At 51.9% G+C, this 27,474-nt stretch overlaps 1 protein-coding gene across 1 annotated transcript in view; it reads right to left on the bottom strand.

The window, feature by feature from the left end:
• The window catches only part of LOC133359714 (E3 ubiquitin/ISG15 ligase TRIM25-like), a 45,418-nt gene extending 38,394 nt beyond the window's left edge, over positions 1 to 7,024 (bottom strand). The window contains exons 1-5 of the mRNA XM_061578234.1: positions 6,451 to 7,024; positions 5,653 to 5,748; positions 4,296 to 4,529; positions 2,952 to 2,974; positions 2,516 to 2,628 (exon numbers count right to left, since the gene is read on the bottom strand). Of these exons, the coding sequence (XP_061434218.1) occupies positions 2,516 to 2,628; positions 2,952 to 2,974; positions 4,296 to 4,529; positions 5,653 to 5,748; positions 6,451 to 6,999 (1,015 nt within the window). The 5' untranslated portion in view covers positions 7,000 to 7,024. The remainder of the gene's footprint in view (positions 1 to 2,515; positions 2,629 to 2,951; positions 2,975 to 4,295; positions 4,530 to 5,652; positions 5,749 to 6,450) is intronic.
• Between the last annotated feature and the right edge of the window lie 20,450 nt (positions 7,025 to 27,474).

Raw genomic sequence — 27,474 nt, 5'->3', positions numbered from 1 at the left:
GCCTCGCACACTTTCACATCCACACACAGACATTGTGTGTCACAGCCTTGCACACTCTCACACCCACGCACAGACATTGTGTGTCACAGCCTCGCACACTCTCACACCCACTAACAGTCATTGTGTGTCACAGCTTCGCACACTCTAACATCCACACACAGACATTGTGTGTCACAGCCTCGCACACTCTCACACCCACGCACAGACATTGTGTGTTACAGCCTCGCACACTCTCACACCCACACACAGACAGTATGTGTCACAGCCTCGCACACTCTCACACACAGACATTGTGTGTCACAGCCTCGCACACTCTCACACCCACGCACAGTCATTGTGTGTCACAGCCTCGCACACTCTAACATCCACACACAGACATTGTGTGTCACAGCCTCGCAAACTCTCACACCCACACACAGACATTGTGTGTTACAGCCTCGCACACTCTCACACCCACTCACAGTCATTGTGTGTCACAGCCTCGCACACGCTCACACCCACGCACAGACATTGTGTGTCACAGCCTCGCACACTCTCAAATCCACGCACATACATTGTGTGTCACAGCCTCGCACAATCTCACACCCACACACAGACATTGTGTGTCACAGCCTCGCACACTCTCACACCCACGCACAGACATTGTGTGTCACAGCCTCGCACACTCTCACACCCACGCACAGACATTGTGTGTCACAGCCTCGGACACTCTCACATCCGCGCACAGACATTGTGTGGCACAGCCTCGCACACTCTCACATCCACACACAGACATTGTGTGTCACAGCCTCGCACACTCTAACATCCACACACAGACATTGTGTGTCACAGCCTTGCACACTCTCACACCCACGCACAGACATTGTGTGTCACAGCCTCGCACACTCTCACACCCACACACAGACATTGTGTGTCAGCCTCGCACACTCTCACACCCACACACAGACATTGTGTGTCACAGCCTCGCACACTTTCACATCCACACACAGACATTGTGTGTCACAGCCTTGCACACTCTCACACCCACGCACAGACATTGTGTGTCACAACCTCGCACAGACATTGTGTGTCACAGCCGCGCACACTCTCACACCCACGCACAGACATTGTGTGTCACAGCCTCGCACACTCTCACACCCACGCAAAGACATTGTGTGTTACAGCCTCGCACACTCTCACACCCACTCACAGTCATTGTGTGTCACAGCCTCGCACACTCTAACATCCACACACAGACATTGTGTGTCACAGCCTCGCACACTCTCACACCCACGCACAGACATTGTGTGTTACAGCCTCGCACACTCTCACACCCACTCACAGTCATTGTGTGTCACAGCCTCGCACACTCTCACACCCACGCACAGACATTGTGTGTCACTCCGCTGCTGGATGAGTGCCTCCCCGCGCCGTGCACGTCCTGCGGGGGGGGTTATTTGACCATACTTCACCGCTCTCATCGGTGCGCATTGGCGATGGTGGGGATCGTGAACGTAGAAGCGTAGAGGTGCAGTACAACAATGGTTCACGCTGCACTGCCCTCTGCTAATGTGAGGGAGACAAAGGCGGCCGGGCGTGGTGCTGGCCACCCACCCCCTCGCGTGCCGTGCCGGCCTTCACAGATGCTGCTGCTCACTAGCAGCACTTGCCCAAACAGTCTGTTAAGGCTACACCGGGGATCTTTGTATTTGCAGGCACTGTATGTACAGTGTTTCACTCTGTGTCCCTATGCCTGTATTTATCACTGGGCTTACCCTCGATCCGCCTGATGTTAACTACCTCGCCTGGCATGCACCAGGTCGTGGGTTCGATCCAAACCCTCACGTCTGCTATATATTTAGAGTTTGCGTCTCTCTCTCCTCGTGGACACGTAGATTTCTTTCCAGGTCCTCCGGTTTTTCCCTCCAAATTTAGAATCAGCATCACAAGTTGAGGAATTTGCTGCAATACATTTCGACACGATAAGCCACTTTGCTGAGTTATCGTTTTTGCAGAGCTATATAGCTCTGCTTCAGACTTTATATATTTCCGACTATATAGAGTCAGAAATACCTGCTAACATAGGCAGGTAGGATGGAAGCATCACAGCCAATTATGACTATGACAGAGCTATATAGCTCAGTGGGTCTTACCTGGTAAAGTATTTTTTTATGTAATAGTTTATACTCACACCATTGGTTTATCAGAGGGTTTATCTACAACCAGCAGAGGCACACCAGTTTTCCACTCCATATTTAGACTCAACGTCATGCGTTAAGATCATTTGGCTGCTACTACAAATTTCCACGTGATAATCCACTTCGTTGAGCGGTCATTTGTGGTCAATTCCCTTCTAAAAAGGATCCAAATAGCTCAGAGGACCTTGGTAAAATAAAACTTTTAAAGATGCACGCCCCAAGGATACGCCACCTGTCTGAAACAAAGTGCAGCAGCCTACCGAGCGGTGCCGGTCTGCATCGTTGTGTTTGTAATGAACGATGTTGACAGAGATCAGTGCAGAGAGAGAGCGACTCACACACGAGAGCCATGCGCTTCATATTCACTCCTCCTAGCGAGATGACCTCTGTGAGCTCTTGGTGACTGAATGTGGGAGGAGGCGCATCCTGGATCACCTGCGAGTCCGAGCTCCTGCAGTCAGCACGGGACACGCAGAGTCTATGGAGGGTGCCGTCCCTCCACTCACACAGCGAGGGGCACGCAGAGTCTATGGAGGGTGCAGTACTTCCACTCAAACAGCACGGGACACGCAGAGTCTATGGAGGGTGCAGTCCCTCCACTCACACAGCACGGGACACGCAGAGTCTAATTCAGGTTCATGTCTCTCTACACACGGACAACATGGGTTAGAATTTCATACAATTGGGTTTATTAGGAAGCACATCACGATCGTTCACTGATTTGTCCACCAGGTGGCAGACAGAGATCCAGTTTGAGTCTGGGTTGGTACTTACCTGAGACTCTCAGTCAGGGGATCCTGAAAAACACAAACCCGCATTTCACATTAACATTGACATCCTAAACAGATGCCTCACCTCCACACAGTCACCTGCCGCTTACAGTGGAGCGCGACATCAGGGAAATAACAAACACCTGTTAACGGAGAATTGTGAAGGACAGAGTTACCATTCGGACCTAATTGCCAATATTGATATGATGAAAAAATTAAGAAGAGGCCAAATCCCTTTTTGGCAATTAAAATATGTGTTAAGATGTTCAAACACCAAACAGATACCTATTGCAAGGCATCACTGTTCAACCAGGGCTATTAATACTTTGATACTTGCATTGCCTTTGTACTGTTGAGCCTATTCTTATATTTTTTTAAATCAAAAACAGGCTCCGTTTAACTGGACACGGACTCCAACAAATGACAAAACCACTCTTTGCAGGTCCAGTCTAACAGCTAACGAAATGGTTAATTAATGTTCAACAACTCGTGTTTTTGAACTCTGAATAAACAAAACGTTTTATTTAACCAGGTAAGGCCCACTTGGCTATGTAGCTCTTGTTCAGTAGCGAGCTGGCTATCACAAGTGATAGCTCAACGAACTGGCTTATGTGGACATTTATAATAGCAGCCAAGTACTCTGAATGCATGATGTTGATTCTAAATGTGGAGTGAAAAACCAGAGGACCTGGAAAAAAAATCTACGTGGTACCAAAGAGAAATAGAGACTAAAACTCCAAATTAACAGCAGGCATCGTCGGGGTTCAGGGTCAAACCCACGGCCTCCTGCATAGCAGGTGAGGTAAATGGCGATGTTGTACTGGACAAGTCCAGGTCTGAATGTCACATGGAAGCAAACGCGCATCTATTTTGGGACACCGCCACTTGCTCCCAGATCTAAAAACACTGAAATAAAATTGCAAACAATGTCAACGTCTCACAGGGCGGTGCACAGCTGCTGGTTCTAGATAAACCCTCTGATGAACCAAGGCTGTGAGTATAAACTCTTAAAAACATTTTTTTAAGCCTTAGCAAGTAAGGCCCACTGGGCTACACAGCTATGCTTCAGAAGTAACCTTGCCAAAAATTATAACTCAACGAAGTTGCTTATCGTGTGGAAATTTATAGCAGCAAATTACTCTAAACACTTAATGTTGATTCTATATTTGGAAGAAAAAACCGAGGGACCCCGAAAATATCCACGCATCCACGAGGATAGAGAGAGAGGCGCAAACTCCAAATATACAGCAGACGTCAGGGTTGGTATGGAACCCACGACCTCCTGCATATCAGGCGAGGTAGATAACATCTCCTAGCCACCACGGCGAGTGAATGGAGGTGGTGCCACCTGCAGGAAGTAGAGCGGGTCCTGCACGGCGAGGGCGGCGAGCAGCTGGTTGATCTCCTGCTCCAGGCCGCGTGCTCTGCTCTCGTAGCGAGCGATGTCCGCCTGGATGCGGGACAGCACAGAGCGGCCCTCCTCATCCACGCGCTCCAGCGTCTCCCTCTCCTCCTCCCTCAACTGCTCCCTCCGGCGCTCAAACTCTCGGCTGATCCGCACCTTGATCCCACGCAGAGACTCCTACACAGACAGTGCCGAGTTGTTGAGTCACTTGTTAGGTAACGACGCAATGTGGTATCATACAGGTAATGATTGTTACCATACCTCGATTATGTCTGAGGAGGTGGGTGACGTGTGCATTGCGAGCTCGTGAACCTATATAGCACAGGGAGAATGAGAATGGAATATAAGGGGAAATTATCATAGGCAGGAGAAGTATAGGAAATACGTCTGTCCGTAGCTACACGTTGCTGAGTGTCTATCTGGGGAAAATTAAAAACATCTCTATGGGTATCATTAAAATCTGTCTATCTGTCCGTCCCATTCTGCATCTAACAAACGATGCGTCGGAGGGAAACGTGAATTAAATCGAAACAAATTCTCTTGCTGAGGACATTCCCAGGAAATTGTGTCAAAGGTCTGCGAATATACAGAGCAAATACACGTAACATTTGCTCTATTGTTTTAAGTAAAACGTGCTGAAATAGACAATCAATGCTGATTTCGAAGGCAATACTCACGTCCACTCTCCCTTGCACTCAGTCTAAGTTGGTGCTGTCCATTTTTTGGGGGTCAGAAGGGAGGAATCGCAAGCTTCCATGGCAAGCATCGTGGTTGTGATCAATAAAGGAATCGACAGGGCAAGTCGCCAATGCATCGTCCAGCGTGGATCGATTCCGCCCCCCCTCTAAACTAAAACTGCTGCCATGTTATAAATTGCATCGTAAATGAAGTTTCTGTGTCGTTCAGTGGTGGCCTTCTATTCACGTCATAAACGTTTGTTGCAAATCGGGCCGTCGTAAACCGGATGTAATGTTTCCCAAATGTTTTAATAAAAATTTCACTGATATGTTAAAATACACGAAAGCAATCGTTTAATTGAAGATTAACGTCTCAGAAATGTTATGCGCTCAAATAAATGGGATTAAAAAAGAAGTCCGGGCAGACAAACAGTTTTACGTCGTTGATTTGTTACATTGAAAGAAGGCAGCCAGCAAGTTGTAATTGCTTGCAATTCATCAACGTTATATCCCGCGCCGATGCGTGGGGCAGTGCTCGTCAATGATAAGTGTGAGATTTAATGAAGTATGATTCTTAGGCAAACCAGAAGAGGGATTTGTGCGGCTGCCATCTCTCTCTGTACCTCCACGTGCCGGTAGTCGTCCCTGAGTGTCCATGTCCGTGACGCAGCCGTGTTCCTCTTCTCTTCTCTCCCATCCTTCTTGACTCTGAGCTCCTCCTGCGTTGTGGTAGATAAGTAAATAAATACGCGGTGCTCGCCATTGCCGTTGGTGGATCACTGATAGATCATCATCCCGCATCTCTGATTGGCACGGTTGGCTATGAAAGAAGTTAAAAACACATACACACTACTGTTGTCATTATATTTCTGTATACGTCTCCATTTATACTTTTACTTTTCCCACGATTGTATCCCGACTGCACTATCCGTGTAATGTATTGAGATGAAGAATCTAATGGGAGCTACCGTGGTACAATGCAATATCCTGTGAGACAACATAATTGAAAAATATCACTAACATTCAAAAATGTTTTAAACATCTTCCAGTGATGAGTGTAGCGGCTCCTCACACGCCCTACGATACATAGTAACGTTTCTAACTTAGTCAAACTAATATTTTGTATTCTCATGTAAAACATGCTGTCAAATGTTAACTGGGCTTAGACTATCAACTCACTAAACTTGAGAATCCGGTTTAAACCGTGGGCGGCCAACGAGATTCCAACTCAAGATTTTAGCTTTAACATCTCAATATTCTGATATCTGAGCCACCCTGCCACCTCTACCTGGGTCTCCCTGTAAAGGGGCGTTTGGTCTCAACAGGAGCTCACCTTCTCGAGGTGAGGGGTCACGACCTACTGATGTAAATCTCTCAACCTCCTGTAACAATGTGGATTACAACAGAACATGCCACTTCACCTGTCTTGTCTGTTGCGCTTTTTCCACCGTGATGACCCTGTGTCCGGAGTGGTCTCCAGTGATGGTGCAGCCTGTGCAGACCGGGATCTTATCCTGTTCACAGAAGTACTTCAGCTCATCTCTGTGCTCACGGCACCGTCGCTCCTCCAGGTTCGCAGTGGGAGCCACCAGGACGTGATCACTCAGCCTGGGATTCTCTATATGAGACATCAAATGCGTCGCACATAAGGACATCTCACATCTCAGGCAGGTCTTCACTGCAGGAGTCTGGCCATCACAGCAGTTGTCACACACGACGGCCGTGGCCATCCCGTCTCCAACTCTGAGCTGCTCCGCCAGGTTGGCGAGGGCCACGTTCCTCCTCAGCTGGGGTCGCAGAGGGAAGGTCGCTCGGCACTGCGGGCAGCTGAAGATGCTCGCCGTCTCCCAGGTGGCCTCCAGGCACCGGAGGCAGAACGAGTGTCCGCAGCTCAGCGTGGAGGGGCAGACGAACGCCTCCAGGCAGATGGAGCAGCTGAGCTCCTCAGATACAGCAGCTGGGGTGGCCATGGCTATGCTCGTCTCTCAGAGAGAGTCTCAGTGTCTCAGTGAATGTCTCAGTGAGTTTCTGAGTGTCTAATTGAGTCTGTTGGTGAGTGTCTCAGTGTCTCAGTGAGTATATCGGTGAGTTTCTCAGTGAGTGTCTCAGAGAGGCTCTCAATGTTTCAGTGTCTCAGTGAGTCTCTAATCGAGTGTCTCTGCGAGTATCACATTGATTGTCTCAGCGATTGTGTCAGTGAGTGTCTCAGTGAGTATCTCAGTGAGTGTCTTACCGAGTGTCTCAGTGAGTCGCTAAGCGAGTTTCTCAGAGTCAGTGAGTGTCTCAGTGAGTGTGCGGAGAGCACAGAGTGCCGTACCATCATTGTCTCGCACAGCGCCAGTAACTAACTGGAGGAGCGTGACGCAACCGTTCCAGGAAGAGCAGCATCAACAATTAAATTCACCCCACGCTTAAGCAGGCAGGCAGCCCCAGTCCGCGTGAGTTTTTAAATCCTTTATATTAAGTTCGCTTGCTTGCTTGCGTGCTTGCGTGCTTGCTTGCTTGCTTACGACCGTGCAAACCTTTTGGTCGTTTTTTAACCCACTTCCCGTGATCCAATCGAGCTGACATTTTGCACACAGACTCGTTGTGCGAGACAATTAATGTTCGTGAAATTTTTTTTCCAAAATTTTACACTGTTTAGGGAAAACAAATTAAATATTTAATTACCAATTGTTTAATACTGCAGACAAGCATCTGACCCATAGGTGGCAGCCATCTCAAGCCAGAGGACGAGAGGACTCTAGCCGCCACGCATATAAAGGATTTAGAGTGAAAAACTTTGTTTTTACGGGTTATACTTATTTTAAGTTGCAGTTGATTTTGTTGTTGTAACGGGTTGAGACCTCGAGGGAGACCCAGAAAAGAGGGAGAGGAGTCTCACTTTGCAAGGGGAGTGATGACCTGGGTCACCAGAAAAAAAAACGAATCACAAAATGAAGCGAACATTTTTTACAGCAATGAAGTAAAACAATTGGAACTAAAACAATTGTACCACGTGGGGGGGATTTAAAGGACTGCACAAATATAAAAGTCAACAGTAAAATCGAAACTAAATTATGAATTTCCCTGCAGCGCAAATCAGCTCGAGGACCACAGCAGAAACGACATAACCAAGCTACAGAAAAATACAGAGTGACTGCAGTACTAACATGTAATATCTATGTGTGTGTGGGGGCTGACGCCCCCCTCCTCCTCTCCCCCTTCCTCCTTGGCCACTTCTCGCCGGGCCCCCGCCGATCGGGTGATCGGCCCCCCCGCCGTCTCTGAGGGACATGGCTAAGTGGCTGGCTCACCACCGCCCAGGATTGTCCCACACACTCCCCACGTACACCACCACTCATGTGGAGGTGGCTGCGTGCACGCGCGTGCCCGCATAGGCGCACCTTCACTCACCACGGCTCGTGCTAAAAATAGCCATATGAATATGCACGCACCCCTCCCCCCTCCTATGGGGCGGCCTTTATCGGCGGCTGCTGCTGGAGCGTGACAACACGCACGCGCCCCTCCCCCTCCTGTGGGTCGGCCTTAATCCGCTGTGCAAACACGCACGCAAGTGCAAGCATACGGGGCACAACGACGGCCGTATTGATGGCAATATATACGCACGCTCCACCGCTAAATGCTATCGTCGCTACGTGAAGACACTGCGTAAAACGCGCTGTGTAAACACGCACGCGAACGGGTTTTAACTCACCCCTCCTTCGCCCTATTATTCGCACGGCGCCGCTGCACAGACGCGGGAACCGTTAATGAATTACTGCCCGCCTACCTCCCACACACCCGCTGGAATTACGCCCCACGCGGACACTCTTCTACACCCACAGAAATCACACCACACGGATTCTCTGTACTAAAGTTAATTAATGGTGCGCCTGAAGAAAAAAAAACCCTGCGTGGCTCAGAGCAAAATTCTCAGCGAGCAGCGCCTAGCTTATCCCTATTCAATCCCTGGGTGTACCCTTACTCTACTTCTCACCTCGCGGACATACTCATGGTGTTGCACGGACGCGGTGGGAGTCGGAGGAACGAGGGTACGAGAGGTCTCTGTATGGGGTCGAGTCGTAGCAGCACTCGCCAGCGTCCCTCGGACGCTCCGAGCGGCTGGGAGTCCGACCGGGCAGCCTAACGGCCGGAGGAGCACTGCCCAACGTTTTTTCCCTTCCTCCTCTCATGCCCTCGGAATCCAAAAATCCGGGGTCACGTGGTGTTATCCTGCACAGCCAATCGGGCGCCTACCTTTCGATTTTAAACCGATGCCCCGCCCCCACCTGGAGCGTTGCTTTCCATTATGCCCTGATCCATTGTCTACGCACCCATACTCCCTACCCTGGACTCAACCGGTTTGATCAGGGCGGCCGTCCCGTGGATACACAGCTTCAGTCGGTCCAGGAATTCCCTCTCACATCCTCTTATACGCTGCTCACTGGGTGTTTTCCCCCGAGGCCCTATCTCTCTGTGCTGTGAGTGTTCTCATTGTGGTTCACTCGGTGAGCTTCGTCGTGCCCATACAATTTTAAGCTAATTTACGGGGGCCGCAATGCAATTTGGCCTGGGGAGGGTCGGCCAATCTCCTGGCACTGGGAAACCGTGGGACACCCCCGCTAGGGGCCCCTTGGGTACCACGTGGCCCTCCCACGAGACCCTACGTGGGTGCATGTGTGTGTTTTGTGGGGGTGTGCGTGCGTTCGTGTGGAGGGGTGTGTTGTATCTTTGCCCTGTTTTCCGTTATTAATATTAAGAATAATTAGGCAAAAAAAATGTTTTTTTTTATATCTATATATATTTTTTAATTAAATAATGAAACAACCCACTACTCCTCACAAGCACACCAGGAATCTATGAAACGTGGAGGGCCATTAAACGGTAAGAATTCGGGCACAGAGAGGTCAGAGACATCCAGATGGACAAAAGGTCGATGGCCTAACCTCCCAAGACGTCTGGAGATGCACGCATAAGGTGCAGAGCAGAGAAAAACAACTGTTGCAACTCGCTTTTTCTTTAACGTTTTCCTTAACGAAAAGTAGAAACTTAACAAAAATAATTAACCAGCAAACAATAGGGGCTTGTTATTAGATATTCCCTTATATTACTCGTATTCACCGCATATATTATTTTGTATTGTATGTTTCTATCTACATGACCTTACCAAAAACTAAAGAATACGAATTCCAGAAAGCTTAAGTGGTAACTTAGTTACACTTAACCTCAGGGCATTAAAATATAACTCAGAATAAAACACCAATTCCTGGAAACAAACGCATAACCAAACTTGGCAAAGCCCTCAAAACAATGATGTAAGGAGGATCATTACGAATATTCATTAAACATAGACCGAATAATAACCACGATATACTAAGACCGAGGGAACTCATAAGAAATATCAAGAATAAATGTAACACACAGGACCACATAAATGTATTGCAAAAATCTCCTCAGCCACCTTTGTCTCCAACGGTCCGGCACAAACAGATGGCCCAATAAATACTTAGGGGGTTAGAAAGGGTCGCGAGGGGGGGGTCTGTGCTGACATTCCGAGGGCGTCTGGTTTTTTGGTTTGTTGTTCCTCTCGAAAGAGACGCGAAGAGAGGAGAGGGTGTTCACGTTTTGAGTTTTAAGCACAAGCGCACATCACGAATGAGCAGTCTGATTCGAGTCGTGCTCAGTCTTGCAACTCGGCTTGCGACGCGGCGTTGCGACGGGGCTCGCAAGGGAGCTGTGGCAGAGCGTGCCTCGAGGAGAGATGGGAGGACGAGGGGTCGTTAGAGTGACAGTCTGAGTGCAGTCTGGTTCGAGTCGTGCTCAGTCTCGCAACTCGGCTTGCGACGCAGCGTTGCGACGGGGCTCGCAAGGGAGCTGGGGCGAGTCGTGCCTCGAAGAGAGATGGAACGAGGAGGGGTCGTTCGAGTCGCAGAAGTCTGAGCTCAGCCTAGGTCGAGGCTGGTTTCAGCCGTGCTCCGGCTGGCGGAGCGTCGTGAGGGAGCAAACACCGATACCGATGACAGGTGTCGCTTCTCGCAGAACGAAGTGTTGAGGTGTGGTTAAGTCGGAGTGAAGCTGGCAGCTGCACGAACAAAGGAAAGCACGGAGAAGAGAGAGTGACAAGTGACAACGAGCAATCAACATGTAGAAAGGGTGGAAATCGCCAAGCGTCGACCAAGCTCAGGCTCTGGACGAGCGACAAGAGCCATCGTTCATCGCCAGAGCGCTCCAAGCCGGTGAGCGCGCACAGCCGCGTCGTCCAGAGCCTGAGCCAACACAGCCTGAAGTAAGGGCGAGTGTACGTGTGAAGATGGCAGCGATCAAGGAGAGAGCGACAGCAGCAGCCCGACCCGGGCGTCACCGAGCGTCGTGCCGACTCAACAATCATCCAGCAGTGGAGAAGCCTGGAGCTGCCGCCAAGAGAGAGAGAACGCCATCGAATGCGCCGTGTGTTTGATACACACACACACACCGACCAACACCCAGTGAGAACAGACAAGACGTCCAGCAGCGACGACGATGTCATCGCACACCGCCGAAGGCGAGCATCGTGCCGACTCAACAATCATCCAGCACTGGAGAAGCCTGGAGCTGCCACCAAGAGAGAGAGAGCGCCATCGAATGCGCCGTGTGTTTGATACACACACCGACAAACACCCAGTGAGAACAGACAAGACGTCCAGCAGCGACGACAGAATCATCGCGCACCACGTCGGCGAGCGTCGTGCCAACTCAATCGAGCAGTGGAGAGAGGGAGCAGCACGGGCTCGCTGCGGCCACGCCCAAGCGAGAGGAACTTCTCTGGCTGCTGGTTGTATCCTTCCCCACCCCACAAGCTAACGACACAACTCCCGGCTCTAAGACAATTTTAATTAATTTTACAAGGGGACAACACACACACAACACGCACACGAATAAGACTTTCAAAAAGTTATCTTTGCGTTTCAAAAAGGGTTGCCGTTTCAAGGTGGTGCGTTCAATATCAACTGATCGTGCAAAGCAGTTGCTGCCGTCGAGTTACATGAATAAGAAATGTTTTAGTCATTTATTTTCGTTAATTGCATAATCTTGCCGATGAATCTAATGACGTATACCTTTGCCTTTGCATCTTAGAGGTCATATGTTTGTTTAGAATAAAAATTGCTTAACACCAAGTGTTCGAGTGCTTATTTCCCAGTCCTTGCAAAATTGTCTTATTCATAAGAACTGTTACCTGCGATGAGATATGAAGTTGGAGACCTAACATAACATAAACACACTAAGATAATCAATAAATGTTTGATCAAAGATAATCGTTTTATCCTGATTGATACAACTCTGGATAACGAAGCTAAGCCTAATTATCATAACTGCGCACATTAACATAATCGCAAGCATCCGCATAAATTACTACGATTATCTCCGTGATTATCATAATTTATGCATATAATTACATACATTATCATAATTAATGCGATTTACGCATTTTTCTAAATTTTATACCTTTTTATTAATTTTTATCAAAATTTCATAATCCGACATAGACAACAGGTGCAAGGGGATAGCAGTGCCGGCGGAGTTGCTCCAATGCTGTGGCACCACATAGGTATGTTGAACTTCTGTTGCAGTGTACGAAGCCAACTGTGCTAATCGGGTGTGCAAGGGAAGGACAACAAACGCAACACAAAAAGCGGTTCCAAATAAATGAGTTTTAAAACTGATATAATGGTGTAGTGTATAGTAGTGTAGTGTATAGTGGTGTATAGTGTAGTGTATAGTGTTAATAAATACATCGGTTTGATGAAACAAAGTAGTTGTACTTACATGCCCATGCTTAATTAGTTATTTCGATGATTTACCCCCAGGTTAAGAACCACTGACCTATTTCCTGCTATGGGATTTTATCTTGAGTTTGGGGCTAAATTGTTCAGATTCTGACATAGGGTAAATTCGGGTTGCATTCTCTGAAACCAATCCCTTCTGTAACCTGGGGACTGCGTGTATATATGTGGTGGTCATGTTGACACACACACGCGCGCCAGAACCAGGGTGTTTACCGGTATGGGATAGTTGTGTACTCCTGGCCGGGGGGAGGGGGCTGTGGGCAGTGTCTATGATCCCACAGAATCCCCCGCCCCTCGGTGGGGAGTGGTAGAAACCGGTCCGGACCGGTCAGGCCAACGGCGGTTAGAACCCCTCTGAGGGGAGGGGGCTGGGGGAAGCTACGATCCCACAGAGCCCTGCCCCTCAGGGAGAAACAGTATATAAAGCGGGTCCTTGAGAGCGGAGGGTAGTTCGCCTCAAGCCGAAGTTAGAAGCCGCCTGGAGAAGAAGACCCTGGACCCCATGCCACCAACGTCCTTTTAAGGGCAGGGGCTCAGTGCGGTGCCAGTGGTCGAGAGGTTAGGACCCTGAGGTTCCCTCGGCCTGATGTCCTTCTAAGGGCCAGGTCTGGACAGGCCAGTGGTCAGAGACCCACTGGGCCAGCGGTGGGTCAGCCTCCCCTAGGTCTAGCCAGCCGGAGGGCTAGAGGAGTCAGAGTGACTAGGTACAATAGCCCGGAGGCTGTAACTTCCCAGGTTGTGGGTGGTTGGGGCCATTACCCCTTTGTGCTAGGGTTTAAGTGTAACCTCTTAGAGTATAAATAAACCGTGTTGCCTCTACGACGACTCCGTCTCCCTACAAGAACATTACAACTGTTTACAGAAGTGGCCAAGAACATGGAGACTAGACAGAAGGCACTTACCAGGGCTCCGGACAGGGAGGTCGATGCCGACGCTGTTTCGGAGGCAGGGGTTCCATTCCTGGAGGACGGGTCTGCAGCAGCGGGTCCGCAACCTCCGGGCCCATCAGGGAGCTCGCCACCGTCGGGATGGGCGATCCAGTCGGCGCACGCTCATCTGGCCGATCTCCTGCATGCCGCCGCCACCATCCTCGATGAGCTCACGCTGGGTGGGCCAGCTGCTGAGGGTGGGGGGCCAGGCCGAAGGGCGGGTGCCGTTCCCGCCGGTGCGCGAGGGATTCCCGCGCTAAATTTTGAAAACGCTACCAGGTATGACGTCATTTCCGCTCCGGGATATGTCACTGCCGCCGGGAGCGCCACAACCGGAAGTGACGTCACTTCCGCCGGGGGTTTCGTCATTTCCTCTGGAAATGGCGTCATCTGCCCCGGAAGTCACGTGCCCCAGGGGGCGCGCGTCACTTCCGCCCTCGCCGCCCTCCAACCTGAGGCTGCCGCGTCATCGGATATGCGACCGCCGCTTCTGGCGGACATTCTAGCGTCTGACGGTCCTACAAACGCCACACCTGATGCGCATCTTGACTCGGCGGGGAACTACATTCCTGCCCTGCAACAGCGCTTGCCGTCTCTTCAAGTCTTCGCAGCTAGAGGCGGAGACTGGGCAGCTTTTGCCCGTCGATTCATGGCAAACGCTGAGACGGCAGGGTGGACTGCGGACGTTGCTCTTCGGGCTTTACCTTCCGCGCTGGATGACACCGCCCTGGCTACGTTCCTCATCATCCCGCGGAAGGATCGCTCCACGCTGCAGGAAGCCCTCGATCAGATGGCTTTGGTGTACGGACCCCAGTCGGAAACCAGGCATCGCTTCACAAGCCACAAGAGGGAGGCTGACGAGACCCCCCTCGCCTGCCAAAGTGCGCTGATGGCATTGGCTCAGGCGGCCTTCCCGCGTATGGACGACGTGGGCATTGACACTGTCGTGCTTGAGAAAATGTTGTTGCTGGCTCGTGAGTTGCGCATCGCCATTCACGTCAAGGACGAGGCGAATCTCTCCTCACTGCACGCTGCCCACTACCTACACATGGAGCTGCTCCTCCAGCGGGATGGGCAGGTGGCGGCGTGTGCCATGCACGTTGCCGCGCTGGAGAATGAGGCCCTGGATAACCAGGCCTTCGCATCACAGCATGCCGCGCGCTGGAGGGCGACCGACCGTCCTCGCCAGGGTGAGCCTCGGCGGAGACACGGTTCCCCGCGGGCATGGGCCCACGTCATTTGCTACAATTGCGGGCAGCAAGGTCATCTGTCATCGGGCTGCCCAGCTCCTTCGACGCCGCGCTCCGGGTCGGCCGCCGTCGTCCCTCCAAACGCCTGCCGCTTCACGGGAGACACAGGCAAGTCGCGACACCTCACGCATTCGGCCGCTGCCCTCATCTCACACTCCTCACTCCGATGTGCCGCTCCGTCGCGTTGAGTCGAGGGGTCAGGGCCTGGATAGGGTTGATTATTGGCAGCCACTCCGACCAGTTCAGTGGTCGGAGTTGGCCCACAGGGTTGTCGCCGCGACTACGGGCTCCTCCATTATCATCGGCGCCATTGAAGGGGTTGAATTTCGGTTACTGGTTGATACGGGCGCTTCGGCAACCATAATTTTGGACCTCATTTACAACGTGCTGCTCCAGAGGTGTCAGTCGCTCACCCCGGTTTCGGTCCCTTGTTTCGCAGCAAATGGAGGTTGCCTGGGAATAATTGGCCAAATAAAGGCACAGATTTGTATTGGCGATATTAAATGAACGGGTCCCATTTTGGTTTCTGAGACCCTTGCCGTCCCCTGTTTGCTGGGTACAGATTTCCTCGGCAAAATGCCCATTAAAATCTTGATCGACAAAAGCTGCATTGAGCTCCCTTCGGGCCGCCGGATGTCGTTCCTGCCCTCACCCACCCGGCTACGCATGGCTTGCGCAACCGTTCAAGCGATGACGTCCCAGACCGTTTGGATTCGGCCGGGCGCGCAAATGTTGATTCCGCTTCGGTTGCAGAAACCGCTCGGGCCGGAGACGATGTCGGGTATTTTGCTGGCTCCTTCCAACACGGCCGTACGGGGATTGGAGCTGGTGGGGGCACAGACGCTTGTGCCTGGTGAGGGCCAACCCTTCATTCAGGTGCTGAATGCGGGGTTGCGGACAAAGGTCGTGCCCCAGGGGGCTGTGATTGCTCACGCATCACTGCCACTCCACACTGACTCCATCGTGGCTCATGTGGATGGTACGCCTCGGTCCGAGGCACATTCTGACCCCGACGATGGTTGGTTGGATTCCCTCTGTTCGGGGGCTGGAAATTTTCCCGAGTCCCAGCGATCGCAATTGCGTATGTTACTCCGTGAATTCGCCGATGTTTTAAGCAAGCACAAATTTGATATCGGGTGCAGTAATCTAGTGAACCATCACATTGATATGGGCGATTCCGCTCCCATTCGGCAGAATCCGTTTCGGCTGAGCCCGGCAGAGAAAGAACATGTCCGGTTGGCTGTAAATGAAATGCTGGCCGTGGACATTGTGGCTCCTTCCACCAGCCCATGGGGCGCACCGATTGTGCTCGTTAAAAAACATGATGGCAATTAGCGATTTTGCGTGGATTTTCGGAAACTCAACTAAATTTCGCTGGCAGACACGTATCCGCTTCCTCGCATGGACCAGTCACTGGATGCCTTGGCAGGGGCGCGGTACTTTTCCACCTTGGACCTTTTGTCCAGATTTTAGCAACTGCCCTTGGACGAGGCATCTAAACCAAAGACCGCGTTCCGCACGCCGCAGGGCCTTTTTGAATTTAATCGGTTGCCCATGGGTCTGCACTCAGCCCCAGCAACGTTCCAGCGGCTAATGGAGCTGGTCCTCGCTGGGCTGCAGTGGGACTCGTGTCTCATCTATCTAAATGATGTTATTCTTTTCAGTCGCACGTTCGAGGAACACTTGGATAGATTGAGGGCTGTGTTTGTCAGGATGCGGACCGCTAACCTTAAATTCAAGCCCCAAAAGTGTTTTCTCTTGCGGAAATCGGTACGGTATCTCGGGCACATTGTCAGCCGTACGGGCATCGCCACCGACCCCACGAAAACTGATTGTGTAAGGATGTGGCCGACACCTACGTCTCTGGGTGAGATCCGCAGCTTCATAGGGTTCGCGTCCTATTACCGCCGATTCGTTGAGGGCTTTGCGTCGATAGCGAAGCCTCTTCATGCTTTAACGGCTAAGTGTGCCAAGTTCAACTGGGGGGATGCCGAGGACGGGGCGTTCAAGGAGCATCGCGATGCCCTTGTCGGTGCCCCTCCCTTGTGCTACCTTGACTTCACCTTGCCCTTCATCCTAGACACTGACGCCAGCAATACAGGCATTGGCGCAGTGCTCTCGCAAGTCGTTGACGGCGTCAAATGCATCGTCGCCTATGGCAGTAGGGTGCTGTCCCCAGCAGAACAGCGCTATTGCGTTACCCGCCGTGAACTGCTCGCTATTGTTGTTTTTGTACAACAGTATCGTCCGTACCTGTACGGCAGGCATTTTACGGTTCGCTCTGATCATGCGGCACTGCAGTACGCGCTAAAAATAGACCAGCCATCCGGTCAGTTGTCACGATGGCTCGAGGTCCTACAGGACTACGCATTCACGGTAATCTACCGGAAGAGCACGCGGCATTCAAACACTGATGGCCTATCGCGCCTTTCGCTGGGGGAGGGCTGTGCGTGCTTAACGGGCTCTGGAAGGTGCAAGTCGGCCACTGTGGCTACAACTGCTTCTCCCATTGCGGCGGCAGGGGTTGTCGACGCAGAACCTGTCTCCATTGCCGACTCGCATGATTTGATCGCTCGTGACTCGCTGCTTAAGCTGGCTCTGGATGAATGGGGACGCTTTCAGATGGAGGACGCCTCTCTCCTTAGGTTGCGCCGTCGTGCCGAACGTGCTGGCGATTGTCGGGAGGGTATTGGGGCTGTCGTTATGCGTGATGGTCTCCTCATGTCCTGGGACGCCAGCTCTCGTCGTTATAAAATCATCATTCCTACCGCTCTGCGGGGCAGGGCCGTGTGGGCCGCGCACGAACGGCTCTTGCATTTGGGTATTCACAAAACGCTCGCCACACTGCAATTGGATTTTTTTTGGCCGGGAATGGCGTGCGATGTCGCCGATTTGCTGAACAGTTGCACGCAGTGTGCGTGGCGGAAACACCTGGCTCGGGCGGCCTGTCCGCCCCTTCAGTCAATTCGGGTGTCCCGTGTCAACGAGCTGATAGCACTGGACATCCTGGGTCCCTTCCCTGTCACCGCTCGAGGTAATAAGTACCTACTGGTTGGGGTTGAGTATTTTTCCCGCTGGCCCATGGCCTGGCCCCTCCCCAACCAGTCGGCAGCAGCCGTTGCGGAGTAATTTCTCCAGGGCTATGTCCTGGAAAAGGGCGCCCCGGAACAACTGCTGACCGACCAGGGAAAAAACTTCTCATCTACCCTTCTGCGGGAGGTCTGCGACCTTCTGGGTACGCAGAAAGTGCGAACCTCCCCCTACCATCCGCAAACCGATGGTATGGTCGAGCGCCTGCACCGGACAATCACCTCTATGTTGTGCCATCAGGTGGATGATGCTCAACTTGATTGGGACCTACGTATACCTGATGTCCTGGCCGCATATCGATTGGCACCTCATGCGGCCACGGGTTATTCGCCCTTCTACTTGATGTACGGCAGGGACGTTGACCCCCCCGTGGATGTGCAATTGCAGGTCAAGACGGCTATGTCACGATCGAAGCTGTCTGACCACATTTGATTTAACATACAAAAGTTGGTCAAGGCGCGGGTGGCCGTGAAAGAGAATTCCGGGGCGAGGCAACGGGCGAATGAGCGTCTGTACGATCGCCATGTTTCTGTACACAAATGATCCGTGGGGGATAGGGCATGGCTGCACTGTCCCCAGGTACCTTTGGCAACATCATCTAAATTGCTCAGGCTCTGGCGGGGTCCGGTGGACATTGTTCGGGTCGTTCGGGACCAGCGTGTTCGGGTCGCGTGCGGACGGCGCTCGTGGTACGTTCACCCATCGCGCCTGAATCCCTTTGTCGCACCGCGCACTCACACATCTCCTTCATCTCGCAGGGGCCGTTCGCGTGATGTGTACGACATGCCAGGGGAGAGTTCTCCTGACCCTTGTGTTGCTCTGCACCCTCCTGCCACTCCTCCGGATGTTGCAGGTGTGAGTCCACCGAGGGTGGCCACGCCGAAAGATCGGGGAGCTGCCCGACCGCCCGGCCAGCAGGAAGATGGCCCACGGGCACTGTCGCCTACCTCCAGTGACATGCCGGATGCCCGTCATCAGGCTCCTCCCGACCCTCCACCGGGGACTCTGAACTCTTACGATGGACCCGCTACATGGACTCGCTCGAAGCTTCCCCAGTTCTCCTGAGGCCCGTTCCGACACACACACACTGCCCACTTCTCCCTTCGGTCCTTGAGTTCGGTCGGTGGTGCGGGTGTGCGGTTGGCCTCAGGTCCTTGGTGTGTGGTGTCTGCAGTGTTCATATGTACAGGTGGGTTGGGGTAAATTATTGCGGGTGTTTTTGGGTTATTGTGTTTATGTTGTTATTGTTACTGTTGCGTTGAGGCTCACGGATTTTTCTGGTTCACATTGCTTTTTGTTATTGTCGGGGATGTGGATTGTGTTGCAGCCGGGACGGCTGCGTGCTGTACGGGGGGGGGGGGGGGGCGGGTGATGTGGTGGTCATGTTGACACACACACGCGCCAGAACCAGGGTGCTTACCGGTATGGGATAGTTGTGTACTCCTGGCCGGGACCCGCCGGGGGGCTGTGGGCAGTGTCTACGATCCCACATAATCCCCCGCCCCTCGGTGGGGAGCGGTAGAAACCGGTCCGGACCGGTCGGGCCAACGGCGGTTAGAACCCCTCTGAGGGAAGGGGGCTGGGGGAAGCTACGATCCCACAGAGCCCCGCCCCTCAGGGAGAAACAGTATTTAAAGCGGGTCCTTGAGAGCGGAGGGTAGTTCGCCTCAAGCCGAAGTCAGAAGCCGCCTGGAGAAGAAGACCCTGGACCCCAAACCACCGACGTATTTTTAAGGGCCGGGGCTCAGTGCGGTGCCAGTGGTCGAGAGGTTAGGACCCTGAGGTTCCCTCGGCCTGATGTCCATCTAAGGGCCAGGTCCAGACGGGCCAGTGGTCAGGGACCCACTGGGCCAGCGGTGGGTCAGCCTCCCCTAGGTCTAGCCAGCCGGAGGGCTAGAGGAGTCAGAGTAACTAGGTACGATAGCCCGGAGGCTGTACCTTCCCAGGTTGTGGGTGGAAGGGGCCATTACCCCTTTGTGTTAGGGTTTAAGTGTAACCTGTTATAGTATAAATAAACCGTGTTGCCTCTACGACGACTCTGTCTCCCTACTAGAACATTACATATATATAGAAAAAAGGGAAATGTGTGAATATGTGTGTCTGTTCGAAATGTTTATCATACTGTGGTGGTCAAGGTTGACACAGGTTACACAACCTAGGGGAGGGGTACGTACCGGTCTGGACTGGTCCGGACCGGCCGGGACGAGAGGCGGTTGGAACCGCTCTGAGGGGAGGGGGCTGGCGAGAGCCAGGGCCCCGAGACACCCCCGCCCCTCAGAGAGGGAATATATATGACGGCTCCCGGAGAGCGGGAGTCAGTACATCTCATCTGAAGCTTCGGGAAGGTGCCGCCGGAGATCCTGGACCCCAAGCCTCGAGGATGCCGCCCCGCCGGGACTGAGTGGGCTGAGGGTGGCGTTAAGCGTCCCTGGGCTGAGTAGCTGTAGGCTAGGAACGGAGAGTAGTCGGAATAGAGTGGAGGCTGTATCTCCCTAGGTTGTGTGGTTGGGCTGTTCCCCCAGTGCGTCAGGATGACTTGCTGTTATTGAAATGAAAGCGTGTGGCCTCTAAAGAAGTCTCCGTCTCCTTCAAGACACTACAATACTTACCGACATGCAACAAACTTGAAATTTGGCATGTGGGTAGGTTCCAGACTGTACACAATGCAAAAAGTATTAAAATAGACTTTTGTATTTGGGGGGGGGGGGGGGGGGCGCAAAAATGGATATATTTTGCACGGCAAGTGAGCGGTGATGTCACATCTGTCATGTCACCCGCATGCGGCAGCGTTATGCAGTGTGCCTGCTGATGTCACGCATCCCTCCCCACCCTCCGCGTAGGCCGTGTATTAATCCAAGACAAAAATCCAAGTCTCGGGCGAAGCCGGGTAGTAAAGCTAGTTATGGATAGAATAAACGTCGTGTTGGAAATGATAGCTAGGATAAGCATAACATTGTAAATTGTAATCTGGATAGGTTATGTAATGAATATCATAAAAAGGATAAGTACAGTAATATAAATGATAGCTAGAATAGGTGCAGCATTATTGATGATAGTCAAATCTTGAATTAAAGCTTCCGTGACTGCAGGAATTCCTATTCTTTGGGTCGTTCGGTAAAGTCACGTAGATGGGTTCAAATTAATAAAAATAAAATAAACAAAAAATAACGACGTTCCTTTTCTCTCCGCATGATGACGACCGCTTGTGTTGCGATCGAAACGTCGAAGTTATTTGTTTATTTTATTTGTATTAATTTGAACCTATCTACGTGACTTTACCGAAAGACCCAAAGGAAAATGATAGTAAAGTTAGGAAAATGATAGTATTATAAAGCATAGTTATGATTAGTATAACATGAATGATTGTTTCAATAATAATGATAGGGAATTTGATTATTGTTAAAAATATATTATTACATAAATGCGAGAGTCACGTGACCACTGGACAATGATTTTGAAGAGAGGGATGCCTGTATCGGGGGGCCAATTGTGACGTCAGCACGTCGACACTAAAGGGGTCCGTTGTCGTCCCTTTGTGCTGGGAGCCGGACGAATAAACAGATGCCGTTTAGGACCCTCGTCAACCCGTCAGAAGGTCGTTGCTGTGTGTGTGTGCACGTGGCCGGCGTTGGGAGCGAGAGTCGTGTCGCAGTTGACAATGAGGAGGATCACGCAGCGGAGCCAAGGAAAACTACGCAGGAGTGCTACCCACAACTTTTATTTAATTAATGATTGATGACTGCCACCCCTCTGTGTCATCGATAACCGTCACGGCCAGGAAAGATCAAGGCACAGTGGGCACGGGATACACGTGGCTGTCTCTCTCTCTCTCCCCCGGGTGGTGAGGATTTTATCTATGTATCTCGATGTGTCCCTATGTATATATAATTATCGCTTTATATGTGTGTGTCTCTATGTGTCACGATGAGTCTAGTATCTATAGGGGTCTCTAACTATATCTATGGATCTCTATGTATCTCCATGTGTCCCTATATATTTCTATGGGTGTTTAGGTATCTCTGTGTGTCCCTATATATTTACTTGGGTGTTTAGGTATATTTGTGGGTCTCTTTGTATCTCTATATGTCTCTATTTTTCTATATGGGTCTCTATGTATCTATATTGGTCTCTATGTATGTTTGGCTGCTGATATTAATTTCCACACGGTGACGGTCAGCCACTTCGATGAGCTTTCATTTGTGGTGGCCAGGTCGATTTTGAAGAAAGAGCTTTACAGCTCAGTGATGCCTTACCTGGTAAAATAAAATAGTTGTTACTTACAGTTTGTGTCTTGGGCACGGCTGGGTAGCTCCGTGTGATATTTAAAGCTGTTTCAAAAGGGGTAACTTTCACACCTCCATCACGTGACACAACACCACTCCAGTCGTCTTACGAGTGCTGAAGTTTAAAACTACAGTGGTGGTCCAAATATATTGGGGTCCCCCCCCATTTAATTTTCAAAAAAATTATTTATATGTACTTTTAAAAAGTAAGTTTAATTTAAAACAGAAACTAATATGCAAAGGAAAAAGAGTGTTAGGGCTCAATTCATTTGGGGGCTGGCGTGGTGGGTGTCACCAGACATCTGGACCACCCCCATACAATGCACGCAATGATGTCGTCCCCGCAATATTGACACCAGTGGTTCTTAACCTTTACTGCAGCCTTGCACCCCTTTGGTTCTCAATCGTTAAATATTTTAATAATTGTTAATAAATACCTGGGGGTGTGATAAACAAAGGAGTTGTACTTACGTGTCCGTGATTAATTTGTCTTTCGATGATTTGCCTTCTAAAAAAGTCTGGCCATGTCTCACACCCCCTAGAAAGGCCATCTCACACCCCCAGGGGGTGCGTGCACGCCAGGTTAAGAACCACTGTCTACAGGGACCGATCTCCGCTCATAAACCAACGAGACCCCTGAGGCCTACAGGTCGCCTCCATCTAAGGACTCTGAGGTCAAGGCTCTGTTCGCCGGGTGATCGAGTGGGTGGGTGGGTGAGTGGGTGAGTGAGTGGGTGGGTGAGTGGGTGAATGGGTGAGTGAATGGGTGCGTGAGTGGGTGAATGGGCGATGGGGCTGTTGCCTGCACTGTACAGCTCCCAAGACTGAAATAATGCTTTGTCTTTACGCATCAGATAATCTGAGTCGTTAGAGCTGTTCAAGTTTCGTTTTGAAAACTCACCTCTTTAAACTGGCCTATACCAGTTTAAAAGATGAGTGAGGGAATGAGAAAGTGAGTGAGGTGGCTGAGTGGGTAAATGTGTGGATGGGTGAGTAGCTGAGTGAGTGCTTGAGTGGGTGAGTGAGTGGCTGAGTGGCTAAATCACCCTTTATCATTCCCTACCAAGCCCTGCCCGTCTACCCAGCAGGCTGTCTATTTTCTGCTTTCCATACGCGGTGTGAATTGGTGGCGGGACCCTACGGATGCAATTCGCAACTCTCTAAGTGTAAAAAATTGTTGTTGTTGTCATATGCACACGATAAGTAGTAAGCGATGTCCCTATAATGTACACAGCATCTTTAATAGCAGGAAAAAAATTTTGTAAATAAATAGTAGAAGAAAATATTTCACCTTCTTGTTTTGAGTTTCATTTTGACACTCGCATGACGAAACTTCTGCATTTTTAAAAACAAACAATGCTTATCCTTTATACATATTTTATTCTCCTTCTAACGTCGTTCCAAAAGGACTCACCAACTCCTTCCTCCGAGGTGGACCATTTAGCAATGGCTATTCCAGACAAGTTGCCAATAACAAAACTAATACAAGGACGCCTCTACGAATCAACGAGTGAGGTTTCCAGAGGTCTGTTCGTAAGTCGTCACGCATGCAGAGCGTCCGTAGGATTGTTTGTACAGTCGACTCTTCCACATCGCGGGGGTTAGGGGCGCAGGCCCCCCGAGATCTGGAAAAACCGCGTAACATTTTTAAATCCTTTATATTAAGTTCGCTTGCTTGCTTGCTTGCGTGCTTGCGTGCTTGCGTGCTTGCGTGCTTGCTTGCTTGCTTACGACCGTGCAAATCTTTCGGTCGTTTTTTAACCCACTTCCCGTGATTCAATCGAGCTGACATTTTGCACACAGACTCGTTGTGCGAGACAATTAATGTTCGTGAAATTTTTTTTCCAAAATTTTACACTGTTTAGGGAAAACAAATTAAATATTTAATTACCAATTGCTTAATACTGGCACACAATCATCTGACCCATAGGTGGCAGCGATCTCAAGCCAGAGGGCGAGAGGACTCTCTCGCCCTCTGGCTTGAGATGGATTTATAGTGAAAAACTTTGTTTTTACGGGTTATACTTATTGGTCCCCTTGGTTCCCTTGGCGAGCACCTCCAGCCGGGGGGTTCGGGGTGGGGGAGGCGCTGTGAGCCTTTGCGTGTTGTCTGCTGGCTTTCGCGTTATTTTTGCAAACTTTAACTTTTGACAAAATGTAACTTAAAAAAATCGCGTATATGTAGGGTATTTAAAGATAAAAGATATGAATGTTATACAGTACTGTACATATATTTTATACATTTGTTGTGTGGTAAGAACGACGCTGAAGCCAGTCGTGTAGGGGCTGACGCCGAACTGGTTATTTAAGGGATTGCGCCTAACTCAAGGGAAGGGGTTAACACAGAGTTCTTAACTAATCTCCCCAGGGGAAGGGTACTGGGAGTTCCCTACCCCCTACCAGGCTATCAGGCTCTTCCCACAGCACTGACTGAGGGTTCATCCAACTCGGCCAGCCGGGTAAAGCAGCCCTTTAGCCTGGCTCTCAACCCTTTATCCCAGAACCCCCTACTCCCCTACCACTCACTCTTGGCACACCGCGAAGACCCCGTCTACGTCACGGGTCTTCCCTCAAATACCCCGGGTGGCATGACGTCACTTTTCCTTGACGGCATTCCCCCCGAGGCGAGTGTGACCCGACGTCAGCACTCCACTCCTCAACATCACCCCCCCCCCCCCCCGTAAAAAAACTCAGCCAACCCGGCTGCAACCACCCCGGAGCGGCCCTGATGACGACCGACGCTCGTGACCCCAGAACGTGAAGCCAGACCGGCTGCTAGAAGAACTAAACATTAGGGCAAGCCGGTGCAACACAAGGCGGGGCATAGCCGCTACCCGGCACAGCGAGTGGCGACGAGCGGGACGGCCGAGGACGTTTCTGTCTGTCAGCGTATGCGCCTGCCCCGCGAGCGCATGCCTGCCGCTGAGCCGGACCCACGCTCGGCGTCGGCCCATGGAGCTGGCGGCCCAGATGGTCCGAGGCCAGGGCAAGGCGCCGTAAGTGACCCCTTCGGCAGCGGCGCAACAGGTGCCTCCAACGGCGGCCCACCGCTCCCTGCAGCGTCCATCCCTGTCCGTACGGAGACTGGGCCTCCCCAAGGACCTCCCCCGGCAGGTCCGCCGACGGCGGCATCAACGGCGGTAGCTCTGGGGGCACACAGAAGGGCAAGGTAACGGTGACATCCCCCCGACCCCCAGGACCCGGCCCGTCGAACGCGTCCACCGCCGGCCGTCCCGGAATTGGGGATGAATCAAGGAAGATGGGCGGAACAACCCGCTTGAGCCGCGACGGGTGCATGGTCCAGTGGTGCCGGCCCAACCAGACCAGGACACACTGAGGCCGGCGGACACCAACCACCTCAACGGGGCCCTGCCACGGCCGATGCATTTTAGGGGAGGTGCCCACTGGCACCTGAGGGCAGTGCAGCCACGCCAACTGGGCCTCTTCCCATGACCGACCCCTCGCCTGATGTTTTGGCAAGTGCTCCGCGGCCGCCTGTCGGCTGGCCGAGTTCTCCAAGGCGGCTTGACGTGCTTCGCACAGGCGATCAAGCGCTACCTTCATCGGAAGGGGAATGGAGGAACCCCTCTTGCCTGCACCGGGGTCCAGTTGGTCAAGCACCGGGGGCTCGGGTTCTCTCCCATACATCAGGTAAAAGGGGGAGAACCCCTTCGAGGCATGTGGAGCCATCCTGTACGCGGCCAGTACCCCTGGAATGAACAGGTCCCAGTCCGATTGGGACGTGCTCACGTGATGGCACAACATAGACGTGAGCGTGTGGTTCAAGCGTTCTATCATTCCGTCGGACTGGGGATGGTAGGGCGAGGTGCGTACTTTCTTCGTCCCAAGGAGGTCACAGACCACAGACCTCCTTGAGTAATCGTGAAGAAAAATTCCGCCCTTGATCAGTTAAGAGTCGTTTTGGCGCCCCCTTATAAAGAATATACCCTTGTACAAATGCCTCCGTGATGGGCGAGGCCGATTGGTCCACCAGGGGCCACGCCATGGGCCAACGTGTGAGGTATTCCACCCCCACCAAGAGGTATTTGTGTCCCTGTTGGGATGCAGGGAAGGGCCCTAAAATATCGAGCGCCACGAGCTCATTTACACGAGAAACCTGGATGGACTGCAGCGGGGCCTGATCCTGACCAACTGGGGCCTTCCTCCGCGCACAGTCGTGGCAACCCTTCAAAATGAGCGCCACATCATCCTCCACGCCCAGCCAATAGTAGTCCCACTTAAGGGTCAACAGGGTCTTGTGGTAGCCGAGGTGCATAAGTTTTTCGTGAATGGCCCAGGTCAACTTACCTCGCAAGCCAGTGGGCACCACCACACAATATGGTTCCAACTGGGCATCCCAACGCATGAGGAGGCCGTCATGAATGGCAATCTCTGGGGCAACCGATGGAGCCGAGCTCCGGCCCTTAGTCCCCACACGGCGTCGCAGCCTCAGCGGAGAGGAATCCTCCATCTGCATCTGGGACCATACCTCCCGGGGGAGCCCCAGGCCAAAATCCACAGGCAACGCCACACCCGGCACAGGCGCCGCTTCGGCTGATGTGATCAACTGGGCCGCGGTATCCACTGGGGCCTCACAGAAGCTGGAACCCAGGGTGCAGGCACACTCACCCTCCGGGGGCCGCCTGGAAAGGCCATTCGCATTCCCATGCAGAGTCCCCTTCCTATGGATGACATCGAAGGGGTACTCCTGGAGCACCTCGAGCCAGCGGGACAGCTGACCCGAGGGCTGGTCAATTCTGAGGGAATATTGCAGGGCTGCATGGTCGGTCCAGACGGTAAACCGGCGACCATACAGATATGGCCTGCACAATTGGACGAATAAGACAATGGCCAGCAGCACTCTCCTGGTCACACAGTACTGCTGCTCAGTGGGGGACAAAACGCGGCTACCATATGCCACCACCCGTTCCACCCGGTCGACAACCTGAGCCAGGACAGCCCCGATGCCCGTGTCGCTGGCGTCGGTGTCGAGGAGGAATGGCCGGGAGAAATCCGGGTACCCCAGAGGGGGCGCGTCCGCCAAGGCCGTACGAAGCGCCGCAAAAGCGGCCTCCTCCTCTTTCTCCC

This window comes from Lethenteron reissneri, chromosome 65 (assembly GCF_015708825.2).
Source record: "Lethenteron reissneri isolate LAM-NWPU_2019-01 chromosome 65, ASM1570882v1, whole genome shotgun sequence".
Classification (NCBI taxonomy): domain Eukaryota; kingdom Metazoa; phylum Chordata; class Hyperoartia; order Petromyzontiformes; family Petromyzontidae; genus Lethenteron; species Lethenteron reissneri.
The sequence above is the reverse complement of the archived record's forward strand: the minus strand, read 5'-3'. Positions and strand labels throughout refer to the sequence as shown.